Source organism: Triticum dicoccoides, chromosome 5A (genome assembly GCF_002162155.2).
Source record: "Triticum dicoccoides isolate Atlit2015 ecotype Zavitan chromosome 5A, WEW_v2.0, whole genome shotgun sequence".
NCBI classification, from domain to species: Eukaryota; Viridiplantae; Streptophyta; class Magnoliopsida; order Poales; family Poaceae; genus Triticum; species Triticum dicoccoides.
The window spans coordinates 374249806-374271211 of NC_041388.1; the positions used below are offsets into that span (position 1 = coordinate 374249806).

At 41.3% G+C, this 21406-nt stretch overlaps 1 protein-coding gene across 3 annotated transcripts; it reads right to left on the reverse strand.

Annotated features, from left to right (window-relative positions):
* Nucleotides 1–11991: 11991 nt before the first annotated feature.
* Nucleotides 11992–16768, reverse strand: LOC119301600 (hypersensitive-induced response protein-like protein 1). Of its 3 annotated transcripts, none has more exons than XM_037578591.1 (5): nt 16657–16768; nt 13631–13850; nt 13032–13152; nt 12693–12881; nt 11992–12596 (listed from the first exon to the last, which is right to left on the reverse strand). In XM_037578591.1, exons 2-5 carry the CDS (start codon nt 13817–13819, stop codon nt 12232–12234), a joined length of 864 nt encoding a protein of 287 aa, XP_037434488.1. In that variant the 5' UTR covers nt 13820–13850; nt 16657–16768; the 3' UTR covers nt 11992–12231. The 3 variants fall into 3 exon arrangements, with proteins under 3 accessions (XP_037434488.1, XP_037434489.1, XP_037434490.1); XM_037578592.1 differs by lacking the exon at nt 16657–16768 and adding an exon at nt 16518–16650; XM_037578593.1 differs by lacking the exon at nt 16657–16768 and adding an exon at nt 16509–16616.
* Nucleotides 16769–21406: the final 4638 nt, after the last annotated feature.

Below are 21406 nucleotides of genomic sequence, written 5' to 3' on the forward strand. Positions count from 1 at the left end.
GAAAACGGAAATAATTTCATCTTGATCACATCATTGTCCACTTCTTTTTTCTTTTGCATATCGCATAATTCCACGAAAGTATTAAGATGGGACGCGACATCCTCATTAGGAGTACTGGAAAATTGGTCTTTCATAACAAGATTCAGCAAAGCAGTATTAATATCACAAGTCCCCGCACTAGTGGCGGGAGGAGCAAGCGGAGTGCCGATAAAATCATTGTTGTTGGCATTTGAGAAATCACATAACTTGGTGTTCTCTTAAGTCATGATGACCACACAACGAGATTGCACTCAAAAACAGATCCGGCAAGAAAAAGGCGAACGAAAAAGAGGGGCGAATAAAACAGCAAAATTTTGTGAAGTGGGGGAGAGGAAAACGAGAGGCAAATGGCAAATAATGTAAATTGTGAGGAGATGAGATTGTGATTAGGAACCTGGTATATGTTGAAGATCCTCCCCAGCAACGGCGCCAGAAATTCCTTTTGATGTCTCTTGAAGCTACGTCGGTACTTCCCCAAAGAGGAATGGATGATGTAGCACAGCGGCGGTAGGTCCCTCAGATATGAAACCAAGGTTATCGAACCAGTAGGAAAACCAAGCAACACAACATAAACAGCCCCTGCACATAGATAACAAATCCTTGCAACCCGACGTGTTAAAGGGGTTGTCAATCCCTTTCGGGTAACGGTGCCAGAAATTGGTGCGTGAAGGTAAAAAGGTCGTAATAGATTGGATAAATAGATCGCAAATAAAATAAAGTGCAGCAAAGTATTTTTGGATTTTTGGATTAATAGATCTGAAAATAAATGTAAATAAAAGTAGATCGCAAAGGCAAATAATATGAGAAAGAGACCCGGTGGCCGTAGGTTTCACTAGTGGCTTCTCTCGAGAAAAATAGCAAAGCGGTGGGTGAACAAATTAATGTTGGGCAATTGATAGAATTTAAAATACTCATGACGATATCGAGGCAATGATCATTATATAGGCATCACGTCCAAGATTATAGACTAACTCCTGTCTGCATCTGCTACTATTACTCCACACGTCGACCACTATCCAGCATGCATTTATTGTATTAAGTTCATGGAGAAACGGAGTAATGCAATAAGATAAATGACATGATGTAGACAAGATCTATCTATGTAGAGATAGACCCCGTCGTTTTATCCTTAGTAGCAACGATACATACGTATCGGTTCCCTTTCTGTCACTGGGATCAAGCTCCGCAAGATCGAACCCACTACAAAGCACCTCTTCCCATTGCAAGATAAATAGATCAATTTGGCAAAACAAAACCCAAATATCGGAGAAGAAATACGAGGCTATAAGAGATCATGCATAAAAGAGATCAAAGAAACTCAAATACTTCCATGGATATAAAAACATAGATCTAATCATAAACTCAAAGTTCATCGATCCCAACAAACATACCGCAAAAGAGTTACATCATATGGATCTCCAAGAGACCATTGTATTGAGAATCAAGAGAGAGATGAAGCCATCTAGCTAATAACTACGGACTCGAAGGTCTACAAAGAACTACTCACACATCATCGGAGAGGCACCAATGGAGGTGGTGAACCCCATCCGAGATGGTGTCTAGATTGGATCTAGTGGTTCTGGACTCTGCGGTGGCTGGATCAATATTTCGTCGACTCCCCTAGGGTTTTGGGAATATTTGGCTATTTATAGAGCAAAGAGGCGGTCCGAGGGCACCCGAGCTGGGCACAACCCACCAGGGCGCGCCTGGGCCTCCTAGCGCGCCCTAGTAGGTTGTGCCTCCCTCGGGGCACCCCTGCTAGCGCAGCCAGGGCCCATTGTGTTCCTTTTGGCCCATAAAAATTCTCCATAAAGTTTCGTGGCATTTGGACTCCGTTTGATATTGATTTTCTATGATGTAAAAACATGGAAAAAACAGCAACTGGCACTTGGCACTATGTCAATAGGTTAGTACCAAAAAATGATATAAATGATTAACATCCAATATTGATAATATAACAGCATGGAACAATCAAAAATTATAGATACGTTATAGACGTATCAGCAAGCCATTGAGAATAAATGGATCTTCAAGAGGAAGACATACGCTGATGGTAGTGTTACTATCTACAAAGCTTGACTTGTCGCAAAAGGTTTTTCGACAAGTTCAAGGTGTTGACTATGATGAGATTTTGTCACTCATAGCGATGCTTAAGTCTGTCTGAATCATGTTAGCAATTGCCGCATTTTATGAAATCTGGAAAATGGATGTCAAAACTACATTCCTTAATGGATTTCTTAAAGTAGAGTTGTATATGATGCAACCAGAAGGTTTTGTCGATCCTAAAGGTGCTAACAATGTGTGCAAACTCTAGCGATCCATCTATGGATTGGTGCAAGCATATCGGAGTTGGAATATACGCTTTGATGAGGTGATCAAAGAATATGGTTTTATACAGACTTATGGTGAAGCCTGTATTTACAAGAAAGTGAGTGGGAGCTCTGTGGCATTTACGATATTACATGTGGATGACATATTGCTGATTGGAAATGATATAGAATTTCTGGATAGCATAGAATGATACTTGAATAAAAAAAATTCAATGAAAGACCTCAGTGAGGCTACTTCAATATTGGGCATCAAGATCTATAGGGATAGATCGAGACGCTTAATAGGACTTTCACAAAGTACATACCTTGGCAGTTTTTTTGAAGAAGTTCAAAATAGATCAGTCAAAGAAAGGGTTGTTGTCTGTGTTGCAAGGTGTGAAGTTGAGTAAGACTCAAAACCCGACCGCAGCAGAAGATAGAGAGAGAATGAAAGTCATTCCCTATGCCTCAGCGATAGGTTCTATAAAGTATGCCATGTTGTGTACCAGACCTATTGTGTACCTTTCCATGAGTTTGGCAAGGGGGTACAATAATGATCTAGGAGTAGATCACTGGACAGCGGTCAAAATTATCCTTAGGTACCTAAAGAGGACTAAGGAAATGTTTATCGGTTATGGAGGTGATAAAGAGTTACGTCGATGCAAGCTTTGACACCGATCTAGATGACTCTGAGTCTCGATCTGGATACATATTAAAGGTGGGAGAAATTAGCTAGAGTAGCTCCATGCAGAGCATTGTAGACATATAAATTTGCAAAATACATATGGATCTGAATGTGACAGACCTGTTGAGTAAACTTCTCTCGCAGGCAAAACATGATCACACCTTAGTACTCTTTGGGTGTTAATCACATGGCGATGTGAACTAGATTATTGACTCTAGTAAACCCTTTGGGTGTTGGTCACATGGCAATGTGAACTATGGGTGTTAATCACATGATGATGTGAACTATTGGTGTTAAATCACATGGCGATGTGAACTAAATTATTGACTCTAGTGCAAGTGGGAGACTGAAGGAAATATGCCCTAGAGGCAATAATAAAGTTGTTCTTTGCAGACTAAGGCATAGCCTAGTAGTGTGAAGGGGCTGATGCCTTCCCACCCACCCGGGTTCAAGGCATGGTACTTGCAATTTGGGTTTGTTGCACCAATTATACTGTAGGGGGTTCCCTTACAGTCTTTCTGTCAAAAAAATAAAGTTGTTATTTTATATTTCCTTATATCATGATAAATGTTTATTATTCAGGCTAGAATTGTATTAAACGGAAACTTGATACATGTGTGGATACATAGACAAAACACCGTGTCCCTAGTAAGCCTCTACTAGACTAGCTCGTTAATCAAAGATGGTTAAGTTTCCTAACCATGGACATGTGTTGTCATTTGATTAATGGGATCACATCATTAGGAGAATGATGTTATGGATAAGACCCGTCCGTTAGCTTAACATTATGATCGTTAAGTTTTATTGCTATTGCTTTCTTCATGTCATATACATATTCCTTTGACTATGAGATTATGCAACTTCCGGATACCGGAGGAATACCTTCTGTTCTACCAAACGTCACAACGTAACTAGATGATTTTAAAGATGCTCTACAGGTATCTCCGAAGGTGTTTGTTAGGTTGGCATAGATCGAGATTAGGATTTGTCACTCCGAGTATCGGAGAAGTATCTCTGGGCCCTCTCGGTAATGCACATCATGATAAGCCTTGCAAGCAAAGTGACTAATGAGTTAGTTGCGGGATGATGCATTATAGAACGAGTAAAGAGACTTGCCGGTAACGAGATTGAACTAGGTATGAAGATACCGATGATCGAATCTCGGGTAAGTAACATACCGATGACAAAGGGAATAATGTATGTTGTCATTACGGTACGACCAATAAAGATCTTCGTAGAATATGTGGGAACCAATATGAGCATCCAGGTTCCGCTATTGGTTGTTGACCGAAGAGGTGTCTCGGTCATGTCTACATAGTTCTCGAACCCGTAGGGTCCGCACGCTTAATGTTCGATGACGATTTTGTATTATATGAGTTATGTGATTTGATGACCGAATGTTGTTCGGAGTCCCAGATGAGATCACGGACATGACGAGGAGTCTCAAAATGGTCGAGAGGTAAAGATTCATATATAGGACGATAGTATTTGGACACCGAAAGGGTTCCAGGGGTACTGGGTACGTATCGGGTCACCGGAAGGGGTTCCGGGCAACCCCCGGCAAGCTATATGGGCCTAATGGGCCAAGAGATGGACATACCAGCCCCAAAAGGGGTTGGTGCGCCCCCTATAGGCCGAATAGGAGGAGAAGGAAAGGAAGGGAAGGGAGAAGGACATGGGAGGATTCGGCCTCCCCTTTCCTTCCCCTCCCGCCTCTCTTTCCTTCCCCCTCCGATGGATATGGAAGGGGGGAGGCCGACTTGGAGGAGGCGCCCAAGTAGGATTACTCCTACTTGGGGCGTGATGTCGCTTGAAGCTACGTCGTTATTTCCCCAAAGAGGAAGGGATGATGCAACACAACGGGGGTAGATATTTCCCTCAAATATGAAAACAAGGTTATCGAACCAGTAGGAGAACCAAGCAACACAACGAAAACAACACCTGCACACAAATAACAAATACTCGCAACCTGACGTGTAAAAGGGGTTGTCAATCCCTTTCAGATAACGGCGCCAGAAATTGGCTCGTGGATAGGAGAAAGTTGTAAATATTGATAGATCGAACGCCAAATAAAATAAATTGCAAGATAAATAGATCAAGTTGGCCAAACAAAACCTAAATATCGGAGAAGAAATACGAGGCTATAAGCAATCATGCATATAAGAGATCAAAGAAACTCAAATAAATTTCATGGATATAAAAAAGATAGATCTGATCATAAACTCAAAGTTCATTCGATCCCAACAAACACACTACAAAAGAATTACATCATATGGATCTCCAAGAGACCATTATACTGAGAATCAAACAAGAGAGAAGAAGTCATCTAGCTAGTAAATACAGACCCGAAGGTCTACAAAGAACTACTCATGCATCATCATAGAGGCACCAAAGGAAGTGGTGAACCCCTCTGTGATGGTGTCTAGATTGGATCTGGTGGTTCTGGACTCTACGACGGCTGGAATTGATTTTCGTCGACTCCCCTAGGGTTTCTGGAATGTTGGGGTATTTATAGAGCAAAGAGGTGGTCCGAGGGGCACCCAAGGTGGGAACAACCCACCAGGGCGCGCCTGGGCCTCCTGGCGTGCCCTGGTGGGTTGTGCTCTCCTCGGAGCACTCCTAGGCGTTGCCTTGGCCCATTAGGTGTCTTCTGGTCCATAAAAAATCTCCGTAAAGTTTCGTTGCATTTGGACTTCGTTTGGTATTGATTTTCTGCGATGTAAAAAATATGCAAAAAAACAGCAACTGGCACTTGGCACTATGTCAATAGATTAGTACCAAACAGTGATATAAAATGACATAAAATGATTATAAAACATCCAAGATTGATAATATAACAGCATGGAACAATAAAAAATTATTGATACGTTGGAGACGTATCAGGGTGCCCTTGCAGCCCATCTCCCTCTCCCACCTATATATATGTGGGGGGCATCGCTAGAACACACAACATTGATTCCTAGCCGTGTGCTGCGCCCCCCCTCCACAGTTTACGCCTCCGGTCATATTGTCGTAGTGCTTAGTCGATGCCCTGCGCGGATCACTTCATCATCACCGTCACCACGCCGCCGTATTGATGAAACTCTCCCTCAACACTTTGCTAGATCAAGAGTTCGAGGGACGTCATCGAGTTGAACGTGTGCAGAACTCGGAGGTGTCGTACGTTCCGTGCTTGATTGGTCGAAACGAGAAGAAGTTCGACTACATCAACCACGTTGTCAAACACTTCCGCTTTCGGTCTACGAGGGTACGTGGACACACTCTCCCACTCTCTTTGCTATGCATCTCCTAGATAGATCTTGCGTGAGCATAGGAAATTTTTTTTAAGTTGCATGCTACGTTCCCAAACAAATTGAACATAGAGCGAATATAAATTAACATGCCTTCATAGAAGTGACTATAGAAAGTTTGTCGTGACATGACTTATAAATGTATGAGAAAATTGAAGGTGGATTGACAAAAAAGATCTTTAGTTTTGGCCATGGTAACTATTTAGACGTTGAACAACTACTTGCCATGGATGTTGATAAAATAGAGCATCACAAACGTGTATGAAAATTTAAATGATGCGGACACGGTATGTGCCATTATACTCTAAAAATACACATAATGGCAATTGCCTGTAAAACTTGCCATGGCAATTGTTTGTAAAAAATGCCATGCATGAGAAACTAAGTTTTGCCATAACTTAAGAAATAAAAAATTAGCTATGTTGTAATGAACCTAAGTTGCCTTCCAAGAAACCCCAGATTTGCCAAGCACGACAAACTATTTTTGCCAGCACTCCCACCCAAAGAAAAGAGCAGCCATGAAGTTTGTCATCATGGCAAATTTAGACAACTAAAACTCCTACATCATTGTACGATATTTGCCAAATTTTAGAAGAACATCGTAAGTTTTCAGAAACATATGTATTAGGCCTTTATTTTTCAAAAATAATCCATGGGCATGTAATAAGTTTTACTCCCTCCAAAAAAACTTGTCCCAAACTTGTTTCTCAAATGAATGTATCTAGCATTAACTTGATGCTACATACATCCATTTGAGAGACAAACTTTTTCAAACGGAGGGAGTACTAAAAAAAGCCATGGGCCCATGTTCGATCCCAAGTCTCAACTGAAAAAAAATAAGCTGACCGATTTTCAACCGGTAACTAATAAACATGTCCTCATTGACCCCGAGACATTGATAGGCCAAAAACTCATATTTGATGATACAAATTGGTTGGGCAGTGATGTTTGATTCTGTAGCAGTGTGTTTTCATGTGGATTTGCTCTGTGTTCTGCATGAATCCTCCTCAAATCCCACTCTAGTCTGAAGATCGGGCCACCTACACGGCTTGCCCAACATCAAATATCCTCACCAAAACCTTGTACTTAGTTTTTAAATGCTATGAATATTTCTGGGAGATGCTTCAGTTACAAATCATGTATATTCCAACTTTTATGAAATTTTAGCCACATGGTATGAGGTTATAACATGACCCCATGTCAATTTTCATATTTTTAATTTTCTTTAAATTTAAAAAATAGAAAACCATTAACATGCAAGCAAATGTTCGTATTTTCCCAAGTAATTGTTTGATATTTGCATATATTTTATGAATAGTGGCTATATTGGTACATAAGTACTTCAACATGGTATAAGTTTCCATTCCTAGACATTTTTTTAAGATACATGTAGTTCAAATTTGGATTATCAACAATAAATACCTAGAAATTCATTAATACTTGCATATAGCTTAATTCAGAAAAATTCCTAAATTTGAGAAGAACAATGCATTGTACTATGTCGCATGTAGCAAAAAAAATTGGATCATTTTAGGAAAATGTTGTTGAAAGGCTTTGCACATGGCACCTTTACTTGAAAATTAAAGAAAATTAGCAAAAATACAAATGGTTACATAACAAGATGAACATAAAGGTGTATTAGGCCTTGTACAGTGCAAGGTGCTTAGATAAATAAACCTGTTTTTAAGCACCAGTGCTTATTTGTCGAGGGTGGACACTTGATTAGGAAAAACTTGGTTTATTTTACTAAGTACCTTGCATTGTACAATGCCTTAGTGTATAGTATTGTAATATCTAGTTGTGGTCCAAATCTGAAGTGAAATTGATGGTGATCTTGGTACAGAAAATTAATTTTGTGAAATAACTAGGATTTAGCTAGAACGTAATATGTGCAATGGTCTTGATAAAGGGGTTAATAGATTTACAAGTCAAACTCTTTGGTGTCACGTGGGATTTATCATGATCGATAAACATGTGATGCAAATGTGATCTCTTTCTTGATTAGATGATATGACAAAAATATAATTCTAGGTTGGATAACCTAGGCACTTGGATTAGAGATAAATTAATCTAGATTTAGCATATTTGATATGCCTAAAATAGATGTGCTCACGAAGAATAATGCACATGCATAACAAGATGAAAACCTTGATTACAATAATGATGCTATTTTGAAAACAAGTACAAAACATGTGCATGTTATCAACTTACATTTGTCATACTCTAGAGCTTCCTATAAATATCTTAACTAATAATACACTAGAAACTACTATTAAGATAGTTGTTAAAGTATACGCTTTCAAAATTTCTGTCATGATATTTAATGATATTATAATATACATGAACATATGCGCATATGTACAAATATATATGTGTATGTTATATAATTTATGTAAGTATTAAAATTTAATTCGTAGAGAACTTTTGTTACAACATATAGTTTAAATTAGCACAATAAAATTATAGGGATACAGATGAACCATGTAACAAGAAAACTACAACTATTTCTAACAACATTGTTATCTGGTTAGCAGTGGTTGTTAATTATAGAAAATTGTGTTCATTAAGATTGTATGATTTAATACTGGAGTATGTTACAATTTTTTAATTATGTATAATAGTCTGGTATGAAATTTATTAGTTTTATTTTCTCCAATGTTTAGACCGGTAACCTTCCTTTGAAACACTTTGGTATTGCTCCTAGATAGATCATAATACAAAAAAACAATCACAACACACAGGCAACCATCTCATTACCTTTCTGTAAAGAAAAACTGTAACTGATCTTTAAATCAGTTTATGAAAGAGCCCAATGCAAAAACATGCATGTTGGGTCTTTGAAACAGTTCGAATCATTTCGATAATAATCCGTTTGATCTTTTTTACTGAAAAGGTCTACGGTTCGAATCCATATATGCCTCGTGCCTCAGCCTACGCCACATAGCCTTTCAAGTCGGTCTAGCAGACCATGTCGCACCGACGATGTCTTTGACTGAGTTCAAGCATTCTGTCTAAGTCCCAAATCCAAAGAAAACAAACCTCTCATCTCCATTCCATGATAATCACAAGTAACCGTAACTGCCATCCCACGTGGTGGCCAACAGAGCATCACACTATAACTCCCTGATGCCCTCGTCAACAATATCCGTCGACGCCTCTCGGTCATTGGCGTGCTTCGCAGTCAACTTATCTCAAAGTGTTGTCACAACGTTATAGACGATAGTTTGTTTGATCCAAGACTACGCTCGCCCCCGCTCCCACACCCCTCTTATTCTATTGGTGGGACGTTGAATGAGGCTTTCTGGAGGTCGGGCTGGAGGCCTACTAGAGGGCAGTTCCTCTTTTTTAAACCTCTCTTCCCGATTATTCTCCTCATAGCGAGTTTCGCTCTCACTTCGCGTGTCCTAAACATAAAAAAAGAATTGATTGTGAAAGATAAGTGTTTCATTCCCCTCCCTAGTCGTTGAAATTCAAACTATCCACTAGTTCCTTTGTTTGGATTATATCCCTTCCTTGGGGGTTTACTATCCAAAGTAAATCTTTCCAGTTTCAAATGCTACTATTTCTTCGTGGCCAGAGTGTCCAAAATCTTATTTTTCTGGTACTCCGCTCATTTAAAGCTCCAGGTGCTCAATCTCGATGCACATCATGCATACCAACTTTTATGATTCAGTAACATTGTCAGCACTTGATCATGGCGAGTGTGAGAGCATGTTTTACGTCGAGAGCTCATGTGAGGGTGTGCCATTGAGCTACTTCCATACCCGGCTCTATGGCCGTGTACCAACCGTGATATGGTTATCTTGTACAATTGTACTCTTAAAGTTGGGCCCGCCTCAAGCCTATCCATCTGAACCATGATGTGGTTATCTTCTACTCTTACCGTGCTCCTACTGAATTAGAAACGTAATATGGGGTGTTGCACAGGAAGACTTTCAATGGCACTGAGATACTCTACCTTTTTTGCAATTAAATGAGCATTCTCATTCCATAGCAGTAGGATTACTTCAGATTATAGGCAATTATGGAGTATCCCGAGTGCATTGTGTTTCCGCTCATTTTGTCCATGATCCACAGACTACTTTGCACAGAAATCAGCGGCACCATTGACACATGTATGTACAAAGCTGAAGTTAAAACAAATAGAATTCTTGCTAAGTTCCTTGATGTCAGCTAAGATGGCCACCACTTGAAAACGTTGAAAGTTTCATTCATCTCAAAGTTTAACGAGCACCTGCGGACTGAGCATAGCTTAGATAGCTAGGTTCCTTGTGGTGGAACCTACCCGCTTGGGCTCAAGTTCTAGACTTGACATGCCTGTTTGCATTTTTCTGAATTTATTCCAGATTTTTCGACGATATTCGTTAAGTGATAGTATGTGCTAACAGTAGCAACATCCCTCCTTCATGTTACGAGCAACAACACCCGTGGCTCCCATAAAATATCCAGATTTAAAAGTTTCATGAACATTAATTTTTGTCGTCAATGGAACACCTCTTGTGAGATGGTCACCCTGCTTGGTTTGGTACCAAAAAATTGGCTACAAATTGGTTAGGTTGGGATAGCCTGTCATTCTCTAGGATAGCCTGTATTGGCGACCACATCATGCACTTGAGCAGGACAGCAACAATGATCGTGTTTGACACTGACAATAGGCCCTTACGCTGGATCAAGGAGGGCCATCGTACTACTATCACTGGCAAGCTTGCCATGGCGGCCACAAGAGGGATTCCTTCATCAGAGCATCCATGATAGTGCTACTGCTAGCTGCAGCGGGACCAAGGAGATCGAAGAAGTTGCGGAGTAGCTCAACCTAGTTTTAATATTTATCACTCCCTGATTGCTGCAGCTGTGCAGTATCATCCAAGTTGTATGAGTGCTTCATACAATCGCAGGTTCCCAACCATTTGTAATTGCAAACCTCCTTAATTCCCAACCATTTGCAGACTATTCATTTGGACTCAATAATTGTTGTTCATCTCTTAAAACGTGTTTGTATTTGACAATAGTGCATTTGTCTCCTGGAATGTGCATGTATGTACCTTACCTGTGAGTTATGCCAGCTTGGAGATGAAGCTAAATGTTGCTCGGGCTGGTGATAAGGGTACTGCGCTGGTGGGGATGCACCGATGGCGCCAGTCCCTTTCCCGACTTCTGTTGGATGACTACATCTTCAGTTTCGTCAGTTACACTTTGCTCTGCTTCCTCTGCTTCTCTTTGTCTCAGACGCTGGTGCCCATTGCGGCACTGCCCTGTCCTGTATCTATCATCCCAGAGCACGCACAGGTTGACATCTGGGTGTTCGTCAACGAAACATGGACTCGAAGCTACAGCGTGTTGTCCTTCCGCAGCTGCAAACCGACACGTGCTACCCTTCCGCAACATGGACTCGAAGCTCAACTATTTGGAAGAAAATTATCTAAGTATTTGATTCAGCTCAAGGCTGAACATTTTGAAATTTACCATGCTACATGTTTCTAGTTCATCATTATCTTGCTATATGCTACAGCTCCCGACACTCCATCTTCACACTGCATTCCAGTAAATCATGAATGAACATTCATCCTTACACTCCCTCGCAAAACAGGAAAGGCATCTCAGAAGAAATCACCCATGAGAAATATGTAACCTTAAACCAGCATTTTACATGAAACTGACAGCACTAAAAGGCAGGCAAAAGCATTAGATCAAGTTCATCACCAGCATTTCATAACACACTTATATCGTCCTGCATTCCCAATAGGTTAAAGGTTTTGTTACCGCACATCGACCTAAGCCAAGATCCACATATGGTTCCATATAAGTCATAATCATACGGCACGCATCATATTAGACAGTACTGTAGGCAATAGCTAGCAAACCACAAACCACCACCAGCTTCAAAGTTCATGCCGGCGAAGCAAACTGCTTAGTTGTCAGAGGCAGGCTGGCCCTGAAGAAGACCGTCGCGGATCTGCGTGGCGATGTCACGCACCGCACCAGGGCCATGGGGGATGAACACCGCCGAGGACTTGGAGGACGCGCCGACCTCTTTCATAGTATCAAAGTACTGGGTGATCAGCACCATGTCCATCACGTCCTTTGCAGTGGTGCCAGGCACATTGACTGAGAAGCCCAGGACGCTGTCCCTCAGGCCATCCACAATGGCCTGGCGCTGGCGGGCGATACCGAGGCCAGACAGGTACTTGGCCTCTGCTTCACCCTCGGCACGCTTGATCTGGACAATCTTCTCAGCCTCCGCCTTCTCGTTTGCAGCCACCCTCATCCTTGCAGCTGCAAAAGGGACAAGTATCATGTCAGTGATATGATGGAGGCCAGATTTAAGTACAAGTGTCCAACTTTCATCACGTCAGGGCTTTAGCAAATAACCTGCATTGATCTCATTCATCGCCTGCTTGACATGCGCATCTGGCTCGATGTCGACAATGAGGGTCTGCACGATCTCAAAGCCATATGCCGACATAGCCTTTTCAAGTTCATCCTCCACAGCCATTGCTATATCGTTCTTCTGCACGAAAGCATCATCCAGGTTGAGCTTTGGAACACTTGCCCTGATCACTGCAGATATCAATCAGTGCCCCAAATTAGTGGATACAGCAATAATGGGATTTGTTGAACAAATTACATTCAGCTGTATCAGTGATGATATGAATGTATTAAGCTACTGAAACAACATATAGAAATCTTCTGTATTCCATGAAATCCTACCATCAAAGACATAGGCTTGAATCTGGGATCTTGTGTTGGTTAGTTTGTAGTATGCATCACTTTCTTTGCCAGCCAGAGGTCGGTACTGAATCGATGCAACAACAGTGACAAACACATTGTCCTATAGAACTTCACATGTCAGCAACATCACGATAATTCTTAATAGCAGAAGAAAATACAGAACACAGTATCAATGGCAATGTGACCTTGGATACTTAATTAGGTCAGTAAAGGATTAATAATTAGTAAGTATTGTTATATGAGAACGTTTCTTAATCTCATGTGGCAGTCACTTTAGGATTATATCCAGATGGCAAACCAAAATGCTAAAATTTAGAAGTTGCAGGGAGTAATTAACTACCAATATAATTTTATATTCAACTTCCGGTGCCGTTCATTTTACATAGAAGTTAATAGGAAAAGCAATGTTTCTTCAAACAGGGATTCATGTGATTTACAGCCCACAAAGACCTACTATAAGATGCAACATTAAGCTTTGAAATTTCTGTTGGGATAAAAACGATGGCACCATTTTCTTTAGAAATAAAAGACATCTAAGCATCCATTTTGTAACTGGGTGTTAGGATAAAGTGAGAAACCTTTGTCTTAGTTTCACACCGCACATCCAGCTGCTGCAACCTCAGTGTGAGATGGCCAACTACACGCTTCCCAAAGATCCAAGGCAGGCAGTGGCATCCTGGCTCAAGCACACTGTCAAACTTCCCAAACTGCTCCCTGATGGCCACGGTAGACTGGTCAACTTGAACACAGCAGCACAGATTGCCCATACTGAAGGCCTTCGATCACTTCCGGTAGCACCTGGATAATTCATATATCATAAGATCAAAAAAGTAATAAGAAAGATGTCTACAATGATGATATGCATAATGCCATTAACTCTTTTTTCCAAAATTAAATCACCAATAGCAACTACATGACAATAAATGCTTCCATCAAAATTTTCACGCATTATTAAATCAACAAGTATCCCTAGACTCAAGATAGGCAGAAAGCAAACACCTTAGAAACTCATTCAGAAGTTGCATGATGCTCATATAGACCAACAAAATAAACAGCCGTGCCTGTAAACACCTGGAGACAGACCCAAAGAAAGCTATTTACTCTAAATCCAGCTTTACTGATGCTTGATTTTCATTTTCTCAGTGAACAAAATTGAGATCTCCAACTTGAGAAAAATGATTTAATTCGTTTGTACAAAATTACAAGGCTGCAGAGATGAACAAACATAACAATAAGAGCTTTCTGTAGATAACGCCACAAGAACAGGACACCAAAAGAACTAACAATTCTTGAAAACAATACTAACAATCAATGGAAGAATGCAACAGAACATGCCTGAGTCGAAATTTAAATTGGCAAGGCAAAAGTGAAATGCTCAGCTGATAAAAGGATAGGGCCAAATTAGAAACAGGCTGGATCTTTACAAGGAAGGCAGCATCTGCAATGTGCCTTATAAGCAAGGGCGCACTGCAGGTCTACAGCCTGTTCAATTATCCCATTGTTACCTGTATCCACTTGGATGGAAACCAACGAGACCAATCAGCAAGCGTATACGCATCCTAAGCAATTCACTAATCGCCCACTTGGGCATTTGAGCTAACTTAAAAACATATGAATCACTTTCAATGGCTTAGGCTATTTTTAAAGGAGACAACTGCGTACAGAACAGGTATATTAGACAATGGTAAGATGCTAAAGACTGCAACTGTGCTTCTTGCAATCATTATTGATTCCAATGGATTAATGTGCAATTGGTGACAATTATATGGTCCCACTCCCATCACACACAAAAAATAGCAACTACTCGTTCATAAGCATTACAAGGCTTCAGAGCTGACTAGCATACATAATACAACAAATATAAGAGCTTTGGCTAGAACTCTGGAAAAAAAGAAAGCCAAAAGAACTACTCCCTCCGTCCGGAAATACTTGTCATCAAAATGAATAAAAGGGATGTATCTAGATGTATTTTAGTTCTAGATACATCCCCTTTTATCCATTTTGATGACAAGTATTTTCGGACGGAGGGAATATGTAACAATATTAACCCCATCATATAGAACAATATCGAATCTTAAAGTAATTCTTGATAACATGTTTACTGCAAAGCAAACAATAGAAGTATGCAAGTATGCAAGACAAGAAAGAATGCTTGGCTCGTACCAGGATAGGTTCAAATTGACAAGGTGGGGTGATTAATGAGGCAGGAAAGAGGTATATATAAGTAAGGACGTGCTACAGCCGGCATCATGCTCAATTATCCGTTGTACAGACATAAACCAGAACCAATCAGGGAGTGCCTACATAAGCCTAAGCATTGACTAATGCCCCACTTGCATGTTTGAGTATTAAACACTTTCTGGGATGTATAATGGTTATAAGCTCTTTGCAAATCAGCAGACAATAGCGGACAGGAACAGTTTGTTGGACATCGACAAGATAGTAAAGACTGCAACAGTGTTTCTTGCTATAATTATAATTTGATTTGACAGGCAATCAGCAGAAAATTATATGATCCTACTCATACCACACAAAAAGTTCAGCAATTTCGGCAGCAAGCACCCATGAAAAAGTACTTAACTTGATTGTGTACGGGAAAACTAGGGAAAAAGACACCCGGGTAAGATTTGGTGCTACACTCCAACGAGGGAAAGGATATCTGAGAGCAACTAGCACAAGCACCTACAGTTCTCGTCCAAACGACTAAACTGCAGTAACTTGAATTCTTTTTAGTTTTATATATAAAAACTGTGAGGAAATTGCAGTGGATAAAGATCCAGGACGACTAGACTTCTTCGGAGTCGCCGCACCAGACATCAAGAAAGAGACAGCGTGTGGAGAAAAACAGGGGGAAATCCATCCTCGGCATTAGGGTTTTTTCAAACAAAACAAAAAGAAAAAACAGAGAGGGTAAAGGCAACCGAACAAGAAGAAAGAACCAAGGGGGGAATTGCGCGAGAGAGGTGGTGCGCAAAGACTCGGCACACTAGAGACTAGATCAGACGAAGAAGCAGAGTAAGGCAGAAGCAGAGTAGGGCACAAGCACCTACAGTTCTCGTCCAAACGACTAAACTGCAGTAACTTCCAATTCTTTTTAGTTTTTTATATAATTGCAGCGGATAGAGATCGAGGACGACTAGACTCTGGAGCGTCGCACCAGACATAAGAAAGAGACAGCGTGTGGAGAAAAGCAGGGGGAAATCCATCCTCGACATTAGGGTTTTTTCAAACAAAAAAAAAGACAGAGAGGGTAAAGGCAACGGAGCAAGAAGAGAGGGTAAATTGCGCGAGGGAGGCGGTGTGGGTTGAGAACCTCGACGACGCGCAAATACTCGGCACTAGAGACTACTACATCAAACGAAGAAGCAGAGAGGGAGAACAAGAACACAAAACGGAAAACGGGAAAAAGAAAAAAAAACAGAGGAGATCGATGCGCTTGGGTCGTCAAGATCGCACCCTCCCTACCAAGAAGCAGAGCAGACTCCGGGAGCAGGGGAACCACAACGAAATGCCCGGATCTCACTCACACGATAGAAAGCGGTGCTTAATGAGGAGGAAGGAGGGAGAGAAAAATGAGGGTTTTTGGGTCGCCACAGTTCTTTACCTCCGGGGCTTGGAGAAGAGTGGGGAAAGGTGGGCTTGCGAGTGAGTTGCTAGGGGCAAGGACGGCGTCTGTTGTGTTTCCCCACCGTGCTGCCGCGGCCCTAAATAGTCGGCATTGTAGATGAGGATCAGCGGAAGGGGCCAAGACCATGCTGTGAAAATCATTGCGATTAGCGCCGGAGACAGAGAGTACTAACGGATTCTGTTTGCTGTCAGCCGGCGCCAATTTCAGTGTTTTGATTCTTTTGGAAAAGTTTTTTTTTTGCTGGTGATTCTTTTGAAAAAGTTAAGCACGATTTGACTCTGGTTTGAACAAAAATGGATCTGACTCTTTTTCTACCATCGGGTCGATGACGGTAGGGTATAACTGCCTACGGTCAGGGCCTTGGCGGTAGGGTTAACGGCAGTCGACGGCGCTGTTGGATGAGGCTGACGTGGCTTAACGGCCTACCGCCAGTGAGCCTGGCGGTAGCTTGTAAATTCTATCACCAACGAGTCTGACGGTACGGTTGACCCCCTCCCCCCTCCCTGTGCCCCAAAAAGAAAACCCGTACCGTTGCTAGGGAGGAAAAAATATATGCGGTAGGCAGTGCAACCCTACCGTCAACAAGCCTGGCGGTGGGCGGTGCAACCCTACCACCGTTGATCTCGGCGATAGGGGGGTATAGATACTGTATCCAAAACTTCATACTCCCTTTGTTCCATAATGTAATGCATACAGATTTTTTTTGAAATGTCAAACTTCATAAAACTTTGACCAAGTTTATGAAAAAAAATATTTAAATCTAGAATGTCAAACATATGTCGTTACATTCACCATAAGATGTAGTATCATACGTTATAGGTTGGGCATTGTAGATATAAATAGTTTTTTTCTATAAACTTGATCAAATTTGACTTTTTTTAGAAAAAATACGCACAACATTATGGAATGGAGGGAGTATTTTTTGCGGTAGGGTGTACGACCCTACCACGGGGGACTATGGCGGTAGGGCCCTTTCCCATTTAAATTTTGATTTTCATTGAGCAAAATTTGATCATTCAATTCAAAATTTTCATCATGCAATGTAATATAGTTTGCAAATAAAAATTAGGATCTCACACATCATAATTTGCACCGCACATCAAAATAAAGGATAGTTCAACATATCCAACATAGCAAATAGTTTTACATGTCCAACGTAGCAAATAGTTTAGAAAATCGGTGATAGCAAGTAGTTCAACATAGCCAACAAGTTCTCGTTCGCGGCTCAACACAAAGCAAATAGTTCTATCACTTAGTCTTCCTCCCCCTCTTGGCAATACGCTCCTCGTTTCTCTTTAAGCGAATCTCTTGCGTTGTTGTAGCGCGACGAGGACGCTAAAACGGGGATGGACTCATCCATTACTTTTTTGGTTGTTTCCCCCTTTTTGCTTGAGTTGGTTGAGTGGGTAGAGGTTTGTCATCCTCGCCGTACTCCTCCTCGCCACCCTCTCCCTCTTCTCCCTCGGCTTGCACCTTGTCGGTGCTAAACCGACATATTTGAGGTAGGGATCCTAAGCTAGGCGTCTTGGACCGATGGTAACATGGACACGGAATCTGCCCAGGTTTGGGCTCTCTCGAAGAGATAACACCCTAAGTATTGCTTTTCATTGTATTGATATGGGGTATGATACAGAGTATAGGTATCTACCACAAGATTGTTCTAATGAATATGAGATTCGATCCTCTATCGACTAACCTGGCCTCGGCTTATATAATGTACCGGAGGCCTAGGATAACAGGAGTCTTAGTCGGCTACGTCGGTGGAGAGAAGTCCTTATCTTGATCACCAAGTTTTGTGGAATCTTCCTTGTATATGTCATGGGTTGCCCGAAGTGGCCCATTAGTGAACTGCCATTGGGGTCCTCGGCCCGACCCACCTGGTCGGGAGATGACGTGGTGAGTATCTGATACGTCCATTTTGCATCATGCTTTTATATCGATATCTATTGCATTATGGGCTGGTATTACACATTATGTCATAGTACTTATGCCTATTCTCTCTCATTTTACAAGGTCTACATGAAGAGGGGGAATGCCGGCAGCTGGAATTCTGGGCTGGAAAAGGAGCAAATATTAGACACCTATTCTGCACATCTTCAAAAGTCTTAAAACTTCACGGAAGCATGTTTCAGAATATATAAAAAATATTGGGCGAAAGAAGCACCAGAGGGGGGCCACCCACCGTCCACAAGGGTGGGGGCGCGCCCTACCCCCCTGGGCACGCACCCCTGCCTTGTGGGCCCCCTGGTGGCCCTCTGATGCCCATCTTTGGCTATATGGAGTCTTTCGTTGAGGAAAAAATCATAAGCAAGCTCATGGGACGAAACTCCGCCGCCACAAGGCGGAACCTTGACGGAACCAATCTAGGGCTCCGGTGGAGCTGTTCTGCCGGGGAAACTTCCCTCCGGGAGGGGGAAATCATCACCATCGTCATCACCAACGATCCTCTCATCGGGAGGGGGTCAATCTCCATCAACATCTTCACCAGCACCATCTCATCTCAAACCCTAGTTCATCTCTTGTATCCAAACCTCAGATTGGTACCCGTGGGTTGCTAGTAGTGTTGATTACTCTTTGTAGTTGATGCTAGTTGGTTTACTTGGTGGAAGATCATATGTTCAGATCCATTATGCATATTAATACCCCTCTGATTATGAACATGAATATGATTTGTGAGTAGTTACGTTTGTTCCTGAGGACATGGGAGAAGTCTTGCTATAAGTAGTCATGTGAATTTGGTATTCGTTCGATATTTTGATGAGATGTATGTCGTCATCCCTCTAGTGGTGTCATGTGAACGTCGACTACATGACACTTTACCATTGTTTGGGCCTAGAGGAAGGCATTGGGAAGTAATAAGTAGATGATGGGTTGCTAGAGTGACAGAAGGTTAAACCCTAGTTTATGTGTTGCTTCGTAAGGGGCCGATTTGGATCCACTTGTTTCATGCTATGGTTAGGTTTACCTTAATACTTGTGTTGTAGTTGCGGATGCTTGCAATAGGGGTTAATCATAAGTGGGATGCTTGTCCAAGGAAGGACAATACCCAAGCACCGGTCCACCCACATATCAAATTATCAAAGTACCGAACGTGAATCGTATGAGCGTGATGAAAACTAGCTTGACGATAATTCCCATGTGTCCTCGGGAGCGCTTTACTTTATATAAGAGTTTGTCCAGACTTGTCCTTTGCTACAAAAAGGATTGGGCCATCTTGTTGCACTTTATTTACTTTTATTACTTGCTACTCGTTACAAATTACCTTATCACAAAACTATCTGTTACCGATAATTTCAGTGCTTGCAGAGAATACCTTACTGAAAACTGCTTATCATTTCCTTCTGCTCCTCGTTGGGTTCGACACTCTTACTTATCGAAAAGGCTACGATAGATTCCCTACACTCGTGGGTCATCAAGACTCTTTTATATGGCGTCGTTGCCGGGGAGTGAAGCGCCTTTGGTAGGTGGAATTTGGTAAGGAAAAATTTATATGGTGTGCTGAAATTTACTGTCACTTGTTACTATGGAACATAATCCTTTGAGGGGCTTGTTCGGGGTATCTTCACCCCGACCAGTAGAGCAAAGAGTTGCTCCTCAACCTACTGAACCTACTAAAAATGTTTACTTTGAAATTCCTTCGGGTATGATAGAGAAACTGCTAGCTAATCCTTTCACAGGTGACGGAACATTACATCCGGATTTGCACCTAATCTATGTGGATGAAGTTTGTGGATTATTTAAGCTTGCAGGTATGCTCGAGGATGTTATCAAGAAGAAGGTCTTCCCTTTATCTTTGAAGGGAGAGGCATTGACATGGTTTAGGCTATGTGATGATATGGGATCATGGAACTACAACCGATTGAAATTGGAATTTCATCATAAGTTTTAATCTATGCATCTTGTTCATCGTGATCATAATTATATATATAATTTTTGGCCTCGCGAAGGAGAAAGCATCACTCAAGCTTGGGGGAGGCTTAAGTCAATGTTATATTCATGCCCCAATCATGAGCTCTCAAAAGAAATGATTATTCAAAAAAAATTATGATCAGCTTTCTCTCAGTAATCGCTCCATGCTCGATACTTCTTGTATTGGTTCTTTTATGATGAAGACTATTGAATTCAAATGGGATTTATTAGAGAGAATTAAACGCAACTCTGAAGATTGGGATCTCGACGAAGGTAAGGAGTCAGGTATAAGACCTAAGTTTGATTGTGTTAAATATTTTATGGGCACCAATGCTTTTCGTGAATTTAGCACTAAATATGGACTTGACTCTGAGATAGTAGCTTCTTTTTGTGAATCCTTTGCTACTCATGTTGATCTCCCTAAGGAGAAGTGGTTTAAATATAATCCTCCCATTGAAGTAAAAGTAGTTGCACCTATTAAAGTTGAAGAAAAGACTATCACTTATAATGATATTGTTGTTCCTACTGCTTATATTGAGAAACCACCTTCCCTGTTAGAATAAAGGATCATGCTAAAGCTTCAACTGTCGTCAACAAAAGCAATATTAAGACACCCAAACCCCCTGAGAAAATTAAAGTTGAACCTAGTGTTGCTATGGTTAAAGATCTCTTGGCCGATAATATTGATGGGCATGTTATTTACTTCTGTGATGAAGCTGCTAGAATTGCTAGACCTGATACTAAAAATAAACATAGACCTGTTGTAGGAATGCATGTTATTTCTGTTAAAATAGGAGATCATTGCTATCATGTCTTA